Here is a 20,378-nt window from a genome sequence, read left to right on the forward strand (position 1 = left end):
TCCGCCATTCTATCTATACCGGGCCACCAAAAACAATTCCTTATCAGACGCTTCATGGCAGACATTCCAGGATGCATTTTAAGTGCAATATCTAAAAGTACATTTTGCATTTCAAAAGGAGGTACACATTTTCCAGATTTGAAAATCAAACCATTTTCGAATTCCATCTCATCAAGAACAGTAAACATAGGCATGGCACTTTCCGATATATTCTTTGTGTCAGGCCAACCCTCCAAAATGTATTTCTTAATAGTCTGTAAAGTGACATCTTGATCATCCGCAAGTTTCCAATGTGTGCAGGGCTGCAGACTGTCCAATGCTTTGCCCCAGGGATGGGACGCTACCTACCCCAACCCGCCTGCCAAGGACACTGTCAACATCCACAGCAGCCTGTAACGGGACATGTGCTGCTTTATAAAGCGGTCAATAGTGATTTATTGTGGTATATTCTTCAAATACTTCACTTTCGAGCAGTGCGCACAATGTGTACATTTGTACATGTATTAACGTGTGTAAGAAAATATGTTCAGGGTCTCCTTGTATCCCGTCCGGGGCAGTGCTGCCAGTGCCTTATGAGGGATACCTCTGTGGGACTCTGAAAGATCATAAAAACGTAGCACTGATTGCATATATCAGCGGTTATTCCAATAAAAGACATCAAACCATGCAGTGTTTGGTTGCTTTGGTTGAGCTGGCACAGTTTTTATTGTTCTTGGCACGGTAGTCCAATCCCCAATCCTCACTCTGGGCCAGGCCCAATTTCATGTTAAGGATTTTGGGCCCCCCGGGGCAAGACATATTTTGGGGGCCCTGAATTGAACACAGTTTTATTACTATTTCATCATCAAGACGCCAAACAATACTGAATTATATGCTAAACTTTAACAGAGTAACAACAGCTAAAATATGTCATGCTCGGGCCCCAAAATTCCCTAAGATGTTGCTGGGTAGAGAGACAGAGTCACAGGTAAAAACAGGGAGAGAGGTTTAAAGGGAGAGACAGAATAGAAAGGAGGCCCAAGAGAGGGAGAAAGTTACAAAATGTTTGTCGTTTTGATAATTTTCAGGACGGTTTGTGAGTGTGGTTTCTTTGTATATTTTTGGGTTTGTGCTGGGGAAGTTGTTAGCAAATCAGAGAAACTCCTCGAGTCGCTCAGGATGACGAAGAGTGACAACGGGAATAGTAAGCAACTCAGTGGAAAATCCCAACATGTAAAATATCATTTTGCGGCAAACCAGCTCAGGCTTTGTAAAGTATTGTACTTTGTTATGGGAGCAAGCACAAGCAAACATAGGTGGATCCCGAACAAGAGCAACAAGAATAGTTCAAGTGAATTTAGATCCAAATGTTATCTTTTTAATCACTCACTAGTGATCTGTTCTCGACTACGTGGGTCCTGGTGAGGTTTAAAGGTACTCTGGTGTGGATCCTGCGGCGAGGCGGCATTCTCCCTCCTGAACCGCTGCCATGATGCAGTGAGGAGTGTTTCTGCACACCCTTCACTTGCATTCTTTGATTTAAATCTGTGATCTACAGAGCATTACCGCAGAAAAGGCATCTCCAACAAGTCAACCCGTTCCTGTGCAAGAAGTTTTGGGGCACCAGGCGCAATGATAATTTGCTGTTTGAGGGCTCCTTTTCGCTAAGCAACACAGTCGTTTCGTTGTTTAGGTGATTTATTGGAATCTGGTGCCCTCGTGTGGCCATTTGTAGTGGCGCTGTGAACCAAGTATCTCTACACAGACCTTAGCCAACAGCAAGTCTTTCATATCAGCTGCTGCTGGTTTTACGATAGTGTGGAGTAATTGAGACCGTGTCATTGAACAAGTGGAACAGTATATCATGTTATTTAATTATTTCCTGTAAGATGCATAGCTCCTGCCAACTTCAAAGAGTGCGTGTGCACTACTGTCCTTTCACTTTACTGAGAAGGCCGCACGGGCATCTAAATAGGCAACTGTGAGACATCACACAGGCACCAGGGCAGGATTTCACAGCCACTGGGTCTGAGAGACGAGGGCTGGGACAACCAGACATGCAGAACAAACAAGTGCGTGCTTGCACTGCAAGTTAAGCAAGACAAGCCCGGCTTTGAAAATGGTGCAAGCGCAATACTGGCTCACAGAACATCAAAGTGGCTGCGAAAGTGAAAGTGATCGTGATCAAGCGTGGCGAGCGATGCATTTAATGAGCATGACGAGGAAAGCCATATGGCGCCTCTGCTCATAAGCGCGACCTCGGCACATGCACGCAAGCTGTAGGCCGGCCATGGTAGCATTTTTTGAAGCCCTCACTAAAAGTCTAGCCAGTCTAGCGCCTGCGCTGGGTCAGGCGAGACCTAAAAAGACGTACTGTGTATCAACAGTAGAAAAAGGGCCAGTCCTCATGGGAGAATACAAATGAAGACAAGGCAGTAAGTACTACAGAGTGCCTAATACGCCTATTAACGAATTAGAAGCCAACATTTACGAAGGTCATTGACACAAGCAAATGACAAATATAGCCGGAATTCAAGTCTATACTGGAATAGAGCATGCCTTTGCTGCCCAGGTTCGACCTAATAATTACATTCTTTGTATATTGACAGTTGTGGAAAGTAGAAATGCTGGAAATCGAAAATAATCCCCTTCATGAAACAGCAGAGCAAAAGAAGAAAGGTGTGAGAAATGGGAAGACTTGCACAGTCTTGAACTAAAAGAACAGCTGTTCCTGCAACACTAGATTACAGTACTTGGATTGGTGGGTGGGGGTCAGAGTTGGAATCATACTGGTGATAGAAAGCGGAGTTAAAATGTGTGGATCCTGGACCAGTTACAGCCGTACCCTTTCGCCGAATCCACATACTTCTACTTTTCCTTAATTTAAACGCAGAAACTCATCTGTGGGTCAAGTATTAAAATCAGATGACTAGGCGCAAACTCTTTCATACTTCTCCTGGGTGCAAACTCTTTCCTGCTTCTCCTGACCTTCCTCATATGTCATTTAGTGCTGCGCTTTGACGCTGATATTGTCCGCAGTGTCACACATAAAATTCTGGTGAGGACACGGAAGCACTTGTATGCCCTGTACCTCAAACCATCTTCCTTTTGCCCAAATTTCTTATGTTTGGTTTTTATTAATATATTTTCATGTGCAAAATAATGTAATCGAAACTGAAATGTCAAAGTTTACTTTTGTCACCAAATTGCAGAATAGGTTAGTGAAGAGAAGAGTGCCTTCGACAAACTGTAGTGTGCATTATACTTTACCAATAATCCCTTTTATGCAGTGCACTAACATTTTAGGGGAGTACGAAAGTGTTTTGTGTAAATGCACAGGTGTATGGCTGTTACCTATTTTTTAAATAAAATATATGTCAGAAAAATCTGGAGAAAGAGAGGCCAAAGTATCGGGCCATACGGCAATTAACATTCATGGGCTTGTATTCTTTACATGATAGGGTATTCATCAAGGCCTTGGCATTTTGTTGATGGCTACATTTCCCCATTTGCTCTCCTGTTAGGCGTTGGTAATGGAGTACCAAGAAGTCTTTTTTTTAGACTGCGAATTCAATATGTAATTGAGACTTTATTTAATTTGATGTTTCTTGATAAGAAAAATGCTGTTTGCATTACAAGTCACTGGTATTCACAAATCACCCTTGCATTTTCACTGGTTTCACCTTGCTGTCTTGATCACGTTACTGAATTTATCGCCCATATTAGTGATAATGGTATGCACATATCTACAATACTAACCCTCCTGTCAAAAGTATCTACCAAGCATTGTTGTATACTTTTTAGGGTCACGCTTAAAGAAAACAAGTTACTTACCTGTAATTTTGGTTCCCCAGTATTGGTAACTTTCATAGATTCCCATGCTTTGTATCATTCCCCGTCGTCGGAATGGGAGCCTCGGTAAATAAAGAAATAACAATCATAGAAACAAAAGATAAAATAGGCCTAGGCCTCATCTCATTTTGTAGCATATCACCCTCTTTGTGTAAAAGAGCCCAAACTTTCCGCAAGGACCAATCAGAACAGCCTCACCCCTTGGAACCTTCTTGAGAGAGCTCAGAGCCTCAGATTTTCGTAGCCGTTGTGCAAACAGCCACCATCTCAGTAAAAAGGCAGAGCTTTCCCCGGGGAGGCGGTTGGGCGCATGAGAATCTATGAAAGTTACCAATACTGGGGAACCAAAGTTACAGGTAAGTAACTTGTTTTCTTACCCCAGTATTGGAACTTTCATAGATTCCCATGCTTTGTATCAGAATAGCTAGCAGTAAATCACCAAAGCACATTTTGTTAGATACATGGCATCACAAAACCATATGACCATTCTTATAGCATACTTTGCTAAATTGTAACCAAGAAATAAAAACATTGCTGATGCCAAAAAATGTGCTTACCAGGATGGAGGGATTGTAGGGAAAGCTCACCTCTTATTGAAAAAGATTCCTAAGGACTGCTTGACAAACAGCAGCGTCGTCCCATCCTGCAGACTCTAGGCAGTAGTGCTTCGTGAAGGTATGTGTACTGCTCCACGTTGCTGCCCTGCATATGTCCTTGATAGCGACTCCAGAGAAAAGAGCCACCGACTATGCAACAGATCTTGTGGAATGTGCACGGACCTTTCTGCCCAGGGGCTTGCCCGGCTCCTGATGGCAGAATTGAATGGCACTGGAGATCCAGCGTGAAATGCCACTCTTTGCCAAAGGAAACCCCTTCCGAGGTGCGCTGTAGAACACAAATAACTGCGATGACTTTCTAAATGACTGTGCGCGTTCTAGGTAAAATTTCAAGCATCTTTGAACATCCAAAGAATGTAATGTCCTTTCCGCCGGAGTAGAAGGCCGCAGAAAAAATGACTTTAAGATCAAGGGTTCATTCAAATGGAATTCAGACGGCACCTTTGGGATACATTTCGGGTTGGTGCGAAGGATAAGCACATCCTTTTTAAATTGAAGGAAAGGATCCACTATTAAAAGTGCCCGGAGCTCACTAACCCTTCTAGCTGATGATAGCGCTAAAAGGAGGGCTAGTTTCCTAGGTAGGAATTTCAAGTCCGCCTTGTGAACCGGCTCAAACGGAGCTTTCATGAGTTGAGACAACACCAGGTTGAGCTGCCAAATTGGAGGAGGTGGGCGAACTGGAGAATACAGCGTTATAAGCCTTTTAAAAAACTGTTTAACAATTCTAGAGGACCATAGGGACGGGCCTGAAGAAGTGCGTCGAAATCTCGATAAGGCTGCCAGATGCCCCTTTACAGAAGAATGTGCCAGCCCAGATTTAGCCAAGGATAGAATATATGGCAAAATTTGATGAGGCAGAGATTTGTAAGGATGGAGACCTTGTCTTTGACACCACAGGCAGAACCTCTTCCATTTTGCCTTGTATGTTTTATTAGTGCTTGGTGCTCGAGCCTGGGACAACACCTCTCTACACTCCTTGGGGAGATTTAGATGACGGAACTCTCTGTGTTCAGGAGCCACGCTGTTAAGTGTAGTGACTTCGGATCCGGATGGAACACCTGGCCCTGATCCCTCGATAACAGAGATGGAATCTGTTGCAAGCGAATTGGATGATCCTGGGAGAGTAGGAGTTGTGTGTACCAGAACTGCCGGGACCACGGTGGTGCAATGAGAATCATCTTGCATGGCTCCGCCTTGATTTTCCGGAGTACCCGTGGTATGAGGGGAATTGGCGTAAAAGAATGCGCCGTACCAGGCAATCGAAAGTGCGTTCCCCAAAGATCCCTGATGGTGAACATTGCTTGCGTAGAACCGGCATTTGGCGTTCTCCGGGGACGCAAAGAGGTCTATGGTCGGTGTTCCCCAGACTGAGAACACTCCCTCCAGAATGGACTGGTTCAATTCCCATTCGTGAGTCACCTCTGTCTGGCGACTCAGAGCATCCGCTGTGATATTGAGAGAACCTGCCAGGTGTTCGGCCCGCAGATTGATCTTGTGAAGAATCGCATAATCCCAGATTCTTTGAGCTTCCTTGGACAGAGTTTGTGATCTCTTTCCCCCTGGTTTGCTGATGTAGTGCATGGCCGTCGTATTGTCCGTCCGGACCAGCACTGTTTGATTCTGAGCTCTGGGAAAGAAAGCCTGCAAAGCTAACCGAATGGCCGTCAGCTCCAAAAAGTTTATATGGCACTGGCGTTGCTCTGGACTCCAGTGTCCGCTGACTTGAAGCTCTCGGAGCACTGCTCCCCAGCCTTCCAAGGAGGCATCCGTGGTCATGACCATAGGAGATAGAGGAATCCTGAATGTTAGCCTTTCTGCGATGTTGTCTTTCACCAACCACCACTCGCATGCCTTTCTCATTTCTGGCGTTACCAACACCTTGTCGTTGAAAGAGCCCTCTGCTTGGCACCATTGTTTTTCTAGCTCCTCCTGCAGAGGACGCATTCGCAGCCTGCAATGCAGTATTAATGGTATGCAGGACGACATCGACCCGAGCAGGGACTTGTAGAGTCAGACTGAAAGGCATTTCTTGTTCTGCACCTGGCGCGCCGAGACGATCAATTTCTGTTGACGCTCGTCTGACGGACAAGCTGTGCATTGTTTTGTGTATAAAATGGCCCCAAGGAATTTTGTGGACCTGGAGGGTTGCAGGACTGACTAGTTCTTGTTGAGCTGAAGGCCCAGGTGACTGAACAAGTGGATGCAAGTTGAAACGGCTCGGGAAGCTTCCTTGAAAGATGGAGCTTTGACTAGCCAGTCGTCCAAGTAGGGGAAAACTTCTAGGGATTGCTTTCTGAGAAAGGCCGCCACTGGCGCTAACACCTTTGTGAATAGCCGTGGTGCAGACCGAAGGCCAAACGGAAGCACCTTGAATTGGAAATGGCTCTTGCCTACTGTGAAGCGTAAATATTGTCTAAGAGCTGGGTATATCGGTACGTGGAAGTACGCATCTTCCAAATCCAGAGACTCCAAATAGTCGCCTGGGTTTAGTAGACGAAGAATATCTTGGAGAGTGACCATCCTGAAAGACAGTTTGATGAGATAGGCGTTGAGCTCTCGTAGGTCTAAGATGGGGCGCCAAGTGTCTGCTGTCTTCCGAACCAGGAAGAACCTGGAATAAAAGCCTTTGCCCCTCTGAGAGAGAGGTACCGGCTCTATTGCCCCCTTGATGAATAGCTGGTGGGCTTCGAGATGTAACAGTCCCAGATGTATTGTGCGGTTGGCGCCTGGAGCTCTTGTTGGAGGAAGATCTTGGAATTCCAACGTATGGCCACTCTGAACAATATTCAGGACCCACTGGTCCGATGTAATACTCTTCCAGCTGTCCAGACAAAAAGAGATCCTGCCCCCCACTGATGTGACTGGAAGGGGAGGAACAGTAGTAAGAGCCAGGAGGCCGCTATTGCCTCTTGGCATTGTCGCGTCCCAGGCGGTTCTGACGCCACCTCTGAGATTGGCGAGAGAAAGACGACGATTGGCCCCGGCGTTGGTTCGAATATTGAGTCTTATAACACAGCGAAGACTGCGATGAATACCTCTTCTGGTTGTTGCCTCTATAAGAAGAGAAACCTCTCCCCTGTGCTCCTCTAAATGGGACCTTTCGATAGTTCAACGATCCCAAGGACTTAGCTGTGTCAGTGTCCTTTTTTATACTTTGCAGGGCGTCATCAACATGCTTACCGAAAAGCATCTCACCATCAAATGGGAGGTCCAGGATCTTATTTTGGACCTCCTGACGGAACCAGGTGGCTCGCAACCAGCCCTGACGGCGCAACACCGCCAACCCTGCCAAGGCACGGAAAGCCATAGAAGCTATGTCCATAGCACAATCAATTACTTTGGAGGATGATTTTTCTCCCTCCAGCAGAACTCTCCTGGCTTCTTCCTGTGTTGAGTCCCGCAGTTGTTCCACAAACGGCTCTAAGTCACACCACATCTGGCGATCTTATCTGCCTAGAATGGCTAGAGCATTTGCTGCTCGAACAAGCAGGCTGGCCATGGAAGAAAACCTCTTCCCCACGCTATCCAAGCGCCTACCATCCTTGTCCGGAGGCGTAGTCAGAGGCGTCAATGGGTTTTTGGATTTGCTTTGCGCGACCTGCGAGATCACAGAATGAGGCTTAGGCTGCCCCAGAAGACACGCCGGACTGCCATCCGGAGCTCTATATTTCTTCTCCAGCCGGGGAAGTAGAGGGATGACAGCGGCCGGATTCTGCATGATCTTGATCCCCTCATCCCACACATGTTCAATTATGGGAATGGATCTGACTGATTTTTTGTACTGCTCCTTGAAATCATACAGGAAACAGTCAGACTGCTCCCTTGTCATTGGCAGTCCGAACCTCCTCGATGCTCTCTCCATGAGGTTATGGAACCCCCCCAATATCTGCTGGCGGCGACATGGATGTGTCCCGCACAGTGGCATCCAGATCTTGTAATCCACGGTCACCTGTATCCAAGTCAGGGTCCTGTAATGGATCAGACCAAGGATCCGCCTGTACCTCCTCATCGGAAGATGTATCCTGCAGAACGGCATTGGTTGGTTCAGGGTCCATTGTCCGTGATAGCACCGCTGGTATGACCACTGGTGGTGTCTGAGGTACCACCTGTGTAGGAGGTGGTATGACAACTGGTTGCACCTGAATCATCACCGGAGTTGAAGGTCGTTCAGGCTGCACTGTATGTTGCGATGGAAACCTGGATTTGTAATCTTGCAGCATCATTTGTAGATCCGAGACTAGAGAGGCCGGCATGGCCACCATGTCCTGTCCCAAACCTGGAGGACGCTGTTCCTGAGGAACATAGTGATGCACCTGATGTTCATATGCATGCTCATAGTAATCTTCAGTGTCAGTCTCTTGAAGTTTCACATTCAAATCTGAGGGACTGTAGGCATCCCCATAATGGCCTCCATCCTCCTCATCCGACTCATCATCCAGAAGCATTGATGGTGGAAGAGGCGTAACACGTCTTGGAGACGTCATTTCCGGTGTAATTTTCAGCTTCTGTATCGGAAACTGCAATTTTTGACCCGTCGACGGTGTCGTCGCCGAAAATGCTTTCGCCATCGACGGCACACTGGACCTCGTCGATGGAGTCTTTATTGTCGGCGGCGGCAGTATCGTCGACGGTTTCGTAGTCGAGCTCGTCGTCATCACCATCACTGTCGTCGACGAGGCCGTCGACAGAACCTTCCCCGACACCATCATCGACGACGAGGAAGTAGTTATCGTCGACAAACAAACAGGCACCTTAAACACCGATGGAGTCGTCGACGTCAACCCCACCATCGTCGACGGTCCCGTTGACTGAGTCAATGAAACAATAGAAGTTTTAAGAGAAGGAATCGTCGTCGACGGATGCAGTTTTCTCTCAGGTATGGTCCCTGGATGGACTGCAGAGTGCTTTTCGACAGTCTTTTCCTTCTTGGACGGAGGAGAAGGGATAGAAACCTCCTTTTTGTCCTTTGTTGCTGTCTCCAATCCAGCAGCCTGTCCCAGCCCCTCCTTTTCACTGCCCTGAGGAGATTTAATGGGACTAGCCTTCTCAAACCTGTCAGATCTTATGAGGGGCCTTGACAGGGGGCTCGGCTGAAGTAGAGGGAGAAGACCTACCCCTCTTCTTGGATCTCCTGGAAGAAGACATAGATGTAGAATCTTCCTCATCCGACGAGAGCACCTCCTTCAGAGTCTTCATCTTTTGCAGCCAGGTCAATAACCGGCCCTCCCTGTCTCGCAATGTTTTTGTAGAAAAGGTTCTACAAATTTTGCAGTCTGTGGCTTTGTGGTCCGGATATAAGCAATAAATACAGCTTTCATGCCCATCTTCCACAAAAAGTCTCTTTTTTCCAAAAGATGCACAAGACCTGAATAAAGCCTTCTTCTCCTTGTCAGACATAGTTCCTTTGTAGATGAAAAAATTGAAGAAATAAGTTTATTTGAATTGAAAACTGAGCAGAGCTCAGTGGAGACTCCCTAGCACAACGTGCAGTAGAAAAATCTGAGGCTCTGAGCTCTCTCAGGAAGGTTCCAAGGGGTGAGGCTGTTCTGATTGGTCCTTGCGGAAAGTTTGGGCTCTTTTACACAAAGAGGGTGATATTCTACAAAATGAGACGAGGTCTAGGCCTATTTTCGCTTTTGTTTCTAGGATAGTTATTTCTTTATTTACCGAGGCTCCCATTCCTACGACTGGGAATGATACAAAGCAATGGAATCTATGAAAGTTCCAATACTGGGGTAACACAAACTTTCATTTTTAGAACTTCTTTTCATAACAATTGTGTTAGAATGGACAGCCTTAGTGTGGTCCACCCCCCCCCCCACACACACACTTTTAGCCTTCCTACTTCACTCTTCTGATCTTGTTTTTGCTGGCATTAGGACTGCACACTTTACTGCTGCTAACCAGTTGTAAAGTGCTAGAGCTCTCTCGGCTAAGCATATTGGTTCATCCCCAATTGGCATATTTAATTTATTTATAAGTCCCTAGCACAGTGGTAATACCTGTACCCAGGGCATGTAAATTAAATGCTACTAGTGGGTCTTCAACACTGTTTGTGCAATCCACTTAAGTAGGACTATAACCATGTCTCAGGCCTGCCATAGCGGAGCCTGTGTATGCAGCTAGCACTGCCCGGTTGACCTGCAAAAACCTTTCCTTTTCACTCCATATATGTCACTCCTAAGGTAGGCCCTAGACAACCCAGAGGGCAGTGTGCAATGTGGTTAAACGGCAGGACATGTACTTTTAAGTTTACATGTCCTAGTGGTGAAAAACCCTTAAATTAGTTTTTCACTACAGAACAGAAAGGCTTATATCTCCTGTAGGATAACATTGGGAGTACCTTATTACGGTTTATATGCTTAATTTCTAAATAAGAAGATATTACTGATTCAAGTTTGGGATCTCTGGAATCATAATTTAAAATCCTAACTTAAGGTGAAGTCAGATTTTAAATTACAATTCTGAAAATGCCACTTTTAGAATATTCGGTACAAAAGGGGGTGGTGATGGACAGAGCATCTGAATCAATCAAACACTCACACCCAGTCAAACGATCTGGGTTTAATCCATCACAGTTCTTTAGCCCACTCTGTCACCCCAGTTCAGAAATGGCTATATGCAAATCAGTCTGACCCTGTGCCTCATGGGAACAGTCCAGCCCGAACTGCCAAGCCATGTCTTCCCTGGACCGGAAACAAGCTTCCGAGCTTCAGCCCGGCTTGCTTGAATCCAGTGGCAAAGTGAGCAAGGGACTCACGTCTGAGCCTACCCTGCCACACTTATGGTGGCCAAAAGCGGTACAAAAGGGGGTGGTGATGGACGGAGCATTTGAATCAATCAAACACTCACACCCAGTCAAAATATCTGGGTTTAATCCATCACCGTTCTTTAGCCCACTCTGCCACCCCAGTTCAGACATGGCTATATGCAAATCAGTCTGACCCTGTGCCTCATGGGAACAGCCCGAACTGCCAAGCCATGTCTTCCCTGGACCAGAAACAAGCTTCCGAGGACCGGTTTATGGCATTCCAGCCGTCTTCAGCCCGGCTTGCTTGAATCCAGTGGCATCACCACCTCCTTTTGTACCACTTTTAGAATATTGGCATTTTCTCGCTTTAGCCATTTGGTTTCTGTAGCCTGTCTCTGATCACATGCCTGGGTGTAGTTGGCAGCTGGGCTTTGTGTATTACTCCTAGACAGCCACAAACAATGGGAGATTAGGTGTGTCTAAATAGTCCATCTCAGGCAGGATGGGACGGGGAGCTGGGCACAGCCTCACTTCCACCTGAATAGGCTGTGTCCTGTCAACACACAAAGGCCAGCATACCCCCTGTAGTAAGTCTAGAGCTAGGGCAGGAAGGGAGGACCTCTGTGCACTTCAAAGGCATGTCTCTAAAGTCTTCTCTGCTTCAAAAGAAAGCGTTGGGTAGAAGTACTGGATCTCAGACACCACCACTTCAGTACACTTCTGGACCTGTGGATACTCTACCAGAAGGACTGCCACTCTGCTGCACTCCTCCTTTGCTGTGTTCATCTGCTGCCCTCTTGCCTGGATGAAAATTACTGGACCTGCATCTCTTGACCCAAAAGTCAGTGACTCAAAGGGCTAGTTATAACAGGCTTCCAACCTCTGCACCTGGACTCTGCCATCTGCAAGGCTAACCTGCCAATTGGTGCCACCCCATCCTGGACCCTAGGAAGAGGACCTAAGGTGCTTGCCAGAAGAACCCATGCAACTCCTCTGTCGAGGAACCAACACATTGCTGCTTTTGCATGGATTGGACCTGTCGCAAAAGACTCGCATCACCGCTTCCTCCTGCATCGCTTTCGGAACCGCTGCTGCGCACTACACAACGCTTTGCAACCAGGATTTATGGTACACTATCCAGTGGGCCTAACTGGGTATCTGAAGCCGGCCCGTGCTCCAAGTCTGGTGCAACAAGGTATCCCCACTAGTGCTTTGTGGAGCTATTTTAAACTATAAGCTTTCAAACTCAATATCTCCAGTCTCCTAATTGTGTTTTTGTCATTTTAGTCTTGTTTTATTTATTAAAGTCAGGTCTATTTTTCTTACTTGGTGTGAGATATGTTTGTGTGGTGTGTTCACTGATTTACTGTTTGAAGGGTTGCATAAGTACTTTACACATATCCTTTAAGTGAAGCTTGACTGCCACATGCCAAGCTACCAGAGGGTGAGCATAGGTTATTTAGGGGTTGCCTGCCTCTTACCTGGACTAGAATTGTTGATGCTGCTTGACCAGTGTTCATATCCAAGTTAACTAGTAACCCAATTTCTAACAACTCTTCTTTGAGCGAACAGCTTAACTCTGCGGATAAAGTCTGTTCAGGAAAGGGGCCCTACTTCCTTCTTCCGTATCACTGTAGCTCACGATGTTATTACATTATGGGATATTCATTCTATGACTGTTGGGACAATACACAAAGTCGCCCAACTATTATCAAACTATCTTCTTAACAAAAAATAGACCTAATGGGTAAAGGGAGGAATATATCTTTAGCTAGGCATTTAAGAAAAAAAGTGTCCGATATCTAGGTTCATGTACAGCGAAAGACACGTTAGTAATTTCAAATAAGATCTCATGATGGAGAAGCAGTCAATCACTGTTCTAGGCTCCTTACCTCCGATGTAAACACAAGGATTTTATATGTATTAGTTCCTCAAGCAAAGTACGTCCATCATTCAGATGCCGAAGGTGAAATCGTACTACATTTTCCTGACGAAATTACGTCTTTATTAAATTATAAATTTTGTAACAAAACACAACTCATAAAGGAGACACCACAAATAAAATGGCAAGGATCAAGAATTCAAAGCCTTTGGGAAATTCCAGATCATGAACAGGGTTTATAAAGATCAGCAGCATCAAAACAGGAAGTCTTCTCCATTTCAATGTTTAGCTTTCTCTGCTGCAAACGAAAACTGAAGAATGGTTACAGTTTACCCATTAAACACTCCGTTACTCAAACACAAAACTATGCTGCACATGAATTTTATCACTTATCCATGCCCTACTTTCAGCATGGTTTCATTTTGTATTTAGTGTTTGTAGACTTACTTAATAAACACAGTGTCAGATAATGAGGGATGCATGCTGGGATACACTGACAAAATGTAATAAGATAAGATGCTAGATGGGTGAAAATATTAATAAAATGAAGACCTCTTGAATAAGCTACCTACAGATTCCTACATTAAGACAGCTTCGTAGCTGAAAAAAGGGGGGGGGGAAGACAACTTAAGGCACAGAGCAAGTTTCCATTCAAACACAGTTAGGTACATGTGCAACGCTAATGACTGTAAGCATTTCACAAGAGTCTTCTGTACGCTGGGCAATTAGACATCAGTCACTGTTCACTCTCCATCTGGCCTTCTAGGGGCCATGTTAGCCCTTGAATGCCCACTGTCAGCGCCACTTCTATCTTGCACATTGTGGCCTGCATTTAAATTTAACAGTCTCTGTTGCACTGATGACAAGTGAATCTGGGTGTCAGCAGATCTATCCTCACCATCACTGCTAGTATCAGATTCAATTTCTTCCACAGAAACATCTGGGGACGCTAGCCTGCCAGAAGACTCAATTCTGTCCTCTTCTCCTTCTAGCCTATGATTCCAGTCGATAGGCCCCTCTGCATTTATTTGCAAGAGGGCAAAAGAGGTCTCTATGGAAGTGCTAGTATCTACAGATTGCATTAACGGGCTTGTAGGTTGATCACTGATTGAGGTAAGGGGCCCAGTGGTGAATGCAGGATTTGGTGGTTGAACTGATCCAGCTCCCTGTGCAACATTAATGTCTGCTCCATCAGCCGAACTTTCTCTAGATAAGCTGAGAGATGTAGGCGCACAATCTAACCGGAGACCAGCAATACCCTTTTTTGGAATGTCTGTGATGTCCCTCTTGATTTTGCGCCGCCTGCCCTGCTCATTGCGCCGGAACTGTACCATGTTTTCTAGATCTGCTACGTACAAAAACCCAGCAATCAACATTTCTGTGTTCTTTTTGCCTTTAGTAAAGGCATCTTCTAGCTCTCGGCTGGTGCGCTCGTCATACTGCCACCATCCATTCCTGCCCTCATAATACCATGCTTGCTCTCCATTCCCTCTACTTGCTGCTTTCAATTCCTCTTGAGACAATAAGTTTGGTTTGTCAAGGAAGTCCTCAGGAATCTCTTGGCGGCACAGGGCACATCGCTTTCCAAGCCAGGAAGCTCCCTTCACACACAGGTAGCAAAATACATGTTTACATGGCAAACTGACTGGGTGCACACACGTCTGGAGGCAAATGGCACATTCGGGAACAGGCAGAGAAGCAGTTGCATTAGTACATGGCTCAACAATTTTCTTGCTGGTAGGAAGCATATTATCTGAATGATCAATGTCTCCACAGCCAGCCATCCTGGGGAAAAAAGGTAAAAACATATTTAGTACCAATTCCATGAGAAAAGTGGTAAATTCAGCAAAACAAGTTCAGCTGCTACAGGAGTTATTCTCAAGGATTACAATTTTTATGAGGGGTGATTATCTTGTTGCATTGCCCAGGATCGGTAGCTGACTCAAATCCCATTACGTTTAAATATGTACAAAGGGTATCAAACATACAAGGGTTCTTTTCAAACAATTCTTTGATTTTAAACTAAGATATTTGAGAATAAACAACGCCCTGCTCGCACTTCAAAGGAATTTTATTACCGCAAAAAGAAAAGTAGCTCACAACCTTCGATCAAATATTTTTATTTACACTGGTCCTTTTTCCAATTAGGACAACACACTCAACTTTGAACTCACAAGCACTGTTCGAGGAAGGCCCAGGGACAGGCATATTTAAAGCAAAAACCTTCAATTGCAATGAAAATGCATCTCTGAACCAATTCCAGCATATAAATAATAGAAGGGACTAAGCAAATATTCTGATGCATTATCACTTGCAATAAGAAGGCAAATCTAGCTAGCCTTCATCTCCACAAGGTTTTTTGGCAGAATTATTTCATACACGTTTTGCTGATGAATCACAACACACAATCAAAACACAGGGATGTGGAATTCCTATAGTCCAACGTCCAGGACATATTGTTCGGGGTCAAGGGCAACAGGTTTTAATGTGTATTTTGTCCTTGGGACAAGTAGGCCGGACCCCCTGCAGCACAAACCCTTTGACTGCCAGTTTACAGTAACATTATATATCGAGGAAGGGCATTGTCTGGAGTTAAGGTAATATTTGTGTCCATGCTTTAATGCTGTCAAACTTGTATTTATGGTTCATTAATGCAAAGCCTGTATTATTGGGGTTAGCGCTCTAAGTAAATGGCGTAAGCTCGGACTGCACTACTGACAGTAGTTCCTGTATAAAAATGGGTACACACGTTTTCAAAGTTTAGCAATATGAGTATAGGCTATGCTCCCAGAATGCTCTCTGATTAGATGCAAATATTTGCAGAAGCTTCAAAGCAAGATTGAGTCATTGCTTTCAAAATAAAATGTTCATATAAAAAAAAGGAACTACGGGAAAAAGCTAGCTAAACTACTGCAAAAATGTAGGTGCCATTTCTAAGCAGCATCATTTGGTAAAATGTGTTGATGCATGCTAGTATTTCCCAAAGATATTCATATTGGAAAATCAGTGTGACTAGTTTCAATAAGATTATGGGAAACAAAAATAAACACACATTGTCAAAGCGGGCAGGTCTGAAATTGGTGGTCAGCCTTTTGGTTTTGTCAATGTGTGACTTGTTTTGGCATAGTTTTTGTAAACCTTATTATTGTGGGAGATGCCGGGCCTTCACCATTATAACAAACAAGCAAAATTTATTTTTGGTCTCTAAAAGCACACATTGCCACAGTAGTTCCTGGCACTGAACAAAACTACTTTGAGTGCCAATATGCTCCTAGTGAAAGAGCAGAATGCTGTCACTCACAGTGAAGCCAGCCAATAGACACAGAGAAAGATAAAGAGTGAGAGAATTTTAATAAAACGCAAACAGTCAAGGTTAATGCCAGGCCTAATTAGGGGCCCGATTATTTAAGAAAGTCTCAAACGTGTACCCATGATATCCGTCATTGCATTAAGTGCAGATACACAACGTCCGTGAATTCACAAGAACTTACAGACGTAGTCCATCTATTAGAACTCCTAGAAAATATATGTGAACTGCATTTTAGCATGGACAAATATGTATGTGTAGATTTGCTCATGCAAAAATCTGAGGTGTTTGCAAGTTCACTTTCCCTCCAAATCTTTTTTCCCAACCCTGGAAGAAGTTTTACATCTGCCATTGTCAGGAGTAAAGTTACAACCTTTCTCAATATGGTAAAAGATTAGAGACGAGTTGGGGAAAACCCGTAAAACATTAAAGTTAGTAGGTTTGCACATACTCAATAGGGCATTCAAACCCTGGAACTATTGTTTAACGCTACCTTCAGCCTCAGTATGTAGATCTGTGGAAACGAGGCAACATAAGAGAATAGCTAGTATTCAAACCCTACTATGGTATGAGCCCTGGCATAATCAGAGAGGCATAATCTACTTCAGCCTCATTATGTAGATCTGTGGAAACGAGGCAACATAAGAGGATAGCTAGTATTCAAACCCTACTAAGGAATGAGCCCTGGCATAATCAGAGAGGCATAATCTATCAGAGAGGCATAATCAGAGCTCTTATATAATGAGATTGCGGCCACAGTTTGACGCAAAGGGAAAAGTGGGTTTTGTTACATGACGAGTAGATTTATGAAGCAACCTGCCTCATGGACGAGTAGATATTCTATTAAATTCCACACCCCTGAAAACAATCATAACTGCCCAAAATAACATTCAGAGCATTCACATCCATACATGAAGTAACCAGTAACTGAAAATACAGTACTACACACATGCTTAGCAAAGACACAAACAGCAACTCATTATAGAAATCTGTAGTCCCCTCTAAATTCACTTTCTTTTTCAGAGGGACTCCTACCAAAGAAGAAATAAGCACTAGAAAAGCCAATAGGTCGACACTGAATGCTAGTCTTTTGGCTTACTAATGCTTGTTTTTTTGTAAAATGTCACTGTTGAGCGAGCTGTTTGGCCCTCTAAATTACAAAATCTATATATATAAAAATGTAGTGTAAAAGCGAAAATGAACTTGGACTTAGCATTATGAGAGAAATTAAACCATCTAGAAACAAAATCACTATAAAAGGTTTTGCTGTGCAAAAGCAGCTGCGGTGCATTTTTTTGGTTGTGTTCTTTTATCATTTTATTATTGGTGAATCGTACTGAGAGGTGATGAAGGGATAAAATGCTCAGTTGTGGTCAAATGGCATCCTTCAGCCCTCCAAATGGAGAGGAGTTTTGTTTTAAGTTCTATAAAAGTTCTTTGTTTCTCCTTTTAAGAGAAAAATGTGTTAGGTGGTGTGGAGGGCAAAAAAGGGGCTGAGCACTGGTTAAAAGGAGGCTGTGCCAAGGGGAGCCCATGCCATGGGCAAGAGGCTAGTTTCATGGTGCAGTTAAATGTACAGGGGGAAAGCTATTGGTACACCAGTGTTGCACCTGATAGCCAAGAGATGAGGGTATGTAAGTTCGGTTTTGGAACAGAAAAGTTGCCTGAGGCAAATATATGCTGGAAAGTTAGAAATGGTGAATCTCACTGATGTGGTGAGTGGATGAAAGCTTTGTGGCGCAAAGGAATACTACGATTCTTCAAGATCGCCAGTATCTTTCATGTTGAATTCTCAAAAGGGTTACTCTATTGCTTTATCATATTGTGGACTCATGAGGGGGCTCCCTCCGATTAAGGATGAAAAAAATGACATTATGAGGCTCTGAATAGTAAAAGCGGAGAAGGTGGGAAGGTGGTGGCAGGCGTACAAGAGGAACAGAATGTTAGTTTTAAACAGGCTGTGACAAAGTAAGTACAAACCATGGTCAAAAATGTTTAATTTGAAGTGAAATGCACTTTACAAGCCTTCATTGCTCTTGTGAATTATTCAGTAAGCAAGAAACATACTTGTGTCCTTAGGGCATATTGTGAGCTAGAAAGGATCTGATATGCCTTCTTTCTGTGTAATCAATGCCTTCTTTCTGTGTAATCAGCTGATCAGATGCAATTGTTGGCAGAAAATTACAAATGTGCTCTTCTTGTTTAATCCGACTGTTAGAGGAGTAAAAAGACAATGAGTCTGTATTGTGGTATAAAAGGAATTCTAAAATCCTTTGAGAATGTAGGTACATTTTGTAGGAATTCCCGAAAATTACACTAATATTTAATGAAGAGCCCTCTGACGCGCTAAACCATAATGTCTATCAAAAGGAAAGGGGGAAAAGGGTGAGAGAGCTAAGAGCAGACTTACTGAACAAGCGAAATAGGACTGCTTATTATCCTTCTAGGCTTGTCACAGGGAGTCTAGCTCAAGAGTGCAAGTCATTTGGGGTTGGGGTAGGGGTGCGGTCTAGAGATCCGACTTAGACCAGGAATCGTCTACAGGCTACGTCAGTGATGCTCAACCTCTAGGTAAGCCACCACCTACCTGTATCAGCAACCCTACACTATTCTCAAATCACATTAACACACAAAACCAAATCAAGACAATTAACATACACAAGTGGCCTCTGATCCTCCTTCCCTAAGTCAATTTAAAAAGACTTTATTTCGGTTTTACAAAAACCATAAAAGTACATATGCATTAAAACAGTTAAAACACATACATTGTAAACACATTTCATAAAGTGCCATAAGTTAAAAAGTACAGTATCATCTTTACATCGGGAACAAAGCGACAAGTGCATTCATCTCAGAAAACCATTACATATCCAAACAATTTCTTAACCTAAATCAGTTTTAAAAATTCAGTAATATAGAGAATACTGTCATTATGCTAAAGTTGTAAATACATTAATGCCGGTTTTATCTGGGTAAAATTTTTTTTTTTTTTTAAAAGAGTTATCAGGTAGCGCTTGCGTGGATATTCATAAAATCTACATAAAAATATAAAATGCAACATATCCAGTGGAGACTTTCCGTCGCAGCCACAGGGTGCTGCCAATTTGTTAAAAACATCAGTTTTTGGTCTAATAAGCAGATGATGGAAAAGATTTAACCTGAACCTTGTTATCAGGAACTTTTCATGCGAGGTCAGTGAGCCCAACAAGTACGGCTCTGCAGTTTCACAGGTTTTCAACATGACAAATTTTCTCACGCTTTGTTTCTGGAGTTCCGCTTCTTCCCTTTGGGTCTTCCTAACCACGAGGAAGTCCCGTTTAATTACCTTCAGATCGCCCGTAACAATCTTACTCGGGTGTGCGAACAATTCCGAGCGTCCAAGCCTAGCAAAGCTGGATTTCACATATTTTAACCAAGGGGAAACCATTGCCTTCTCCTGGGTCATGTAATCATTCAAAATCAGATGTGTCAGTGGTATATCCTGGTTTAACCACAGTTTTAGCCAACAGGTCAAAGGGCGTAAAGACAAAATGTCACTTAGATATTGCATCCCTAGCTCTTCATGTACCGGGAGATTAGGTGTGCCTGCAGGAACGCACAAGATACGCTTCAGGAAGAAGTTTTCAATAATCTGGAGCTGCTCACCGGCAATGTACCCCCAAATTTCACTACTATAAGTTGCAGTTGCTACCGCTTTTGCATTATAAAGTTTCAGCATGGCACTGGCACTTAGTGGAGAAGTGTGGCTCAATGGTTAGAGCAGGCAGACCTCGGGTTCGATTCCTGCCTCGGCGGGTCTCGGGCTCATTAATTCCCCTGACCGGATATTCTCGCCTCAGTGCCTATTCTGATCATGGGTCCCACGCTGCAACTCTGGGCAATAGCTTGCTTAGTCACCACAACGGCCCCCACAACGCGAGGGATGCCTGGTCTGCACCACGGGGGTGCCCAGGAGTGGACACTTCACAGGGAAAGCCAGGAAGGGTT

The 20,378-nt window shown here is 44.2% G+C and overlaps 1 protein-coding gene across 2 annotated transcripts in view; it reads right to left on the reverse strand.

The window, feature by feature from the left end:
- Positions 1–13,184: 13,184 nt before the first annotated feature.
- LOC147708292 (E3 ubiquitin-protein ligase RNF146-like) overlaps positions 13,185–20,378 on the reverse strand; it is a 128,141-nt gene continuing 120,947 nt past the window's right edge. For both annotated transcript variants that reach the window (XM_086927017.1, XM_086927018.1), the window contains one exon: positions 13,185–14,869. In XM_086927017.1, coding sequence (XP_086783143.1) covers positions 13,828–14,869 — 1,042 coding nt within the window. In that variant the 3' untranslated portion in view covers positions 13,185–13,827. The remainder of the gene's footprint in view (positions 14,870–20,378) is intronic.

Source organism: Lissotriton vulgaris, chromosome 6 (assembly GCF_964263255.1).
Source record: "Lissotriton vulgaris chromosome 6, aLisVul1.2, whole genome shotgun sequence".
Taxonomy (NCBI): domain Eukaryota; kingdom Metazoa; phylum Chordata; class Amphibia; order Caudata; family Salamandridae; genus Lissotriton; species Lissotriton vulgaris.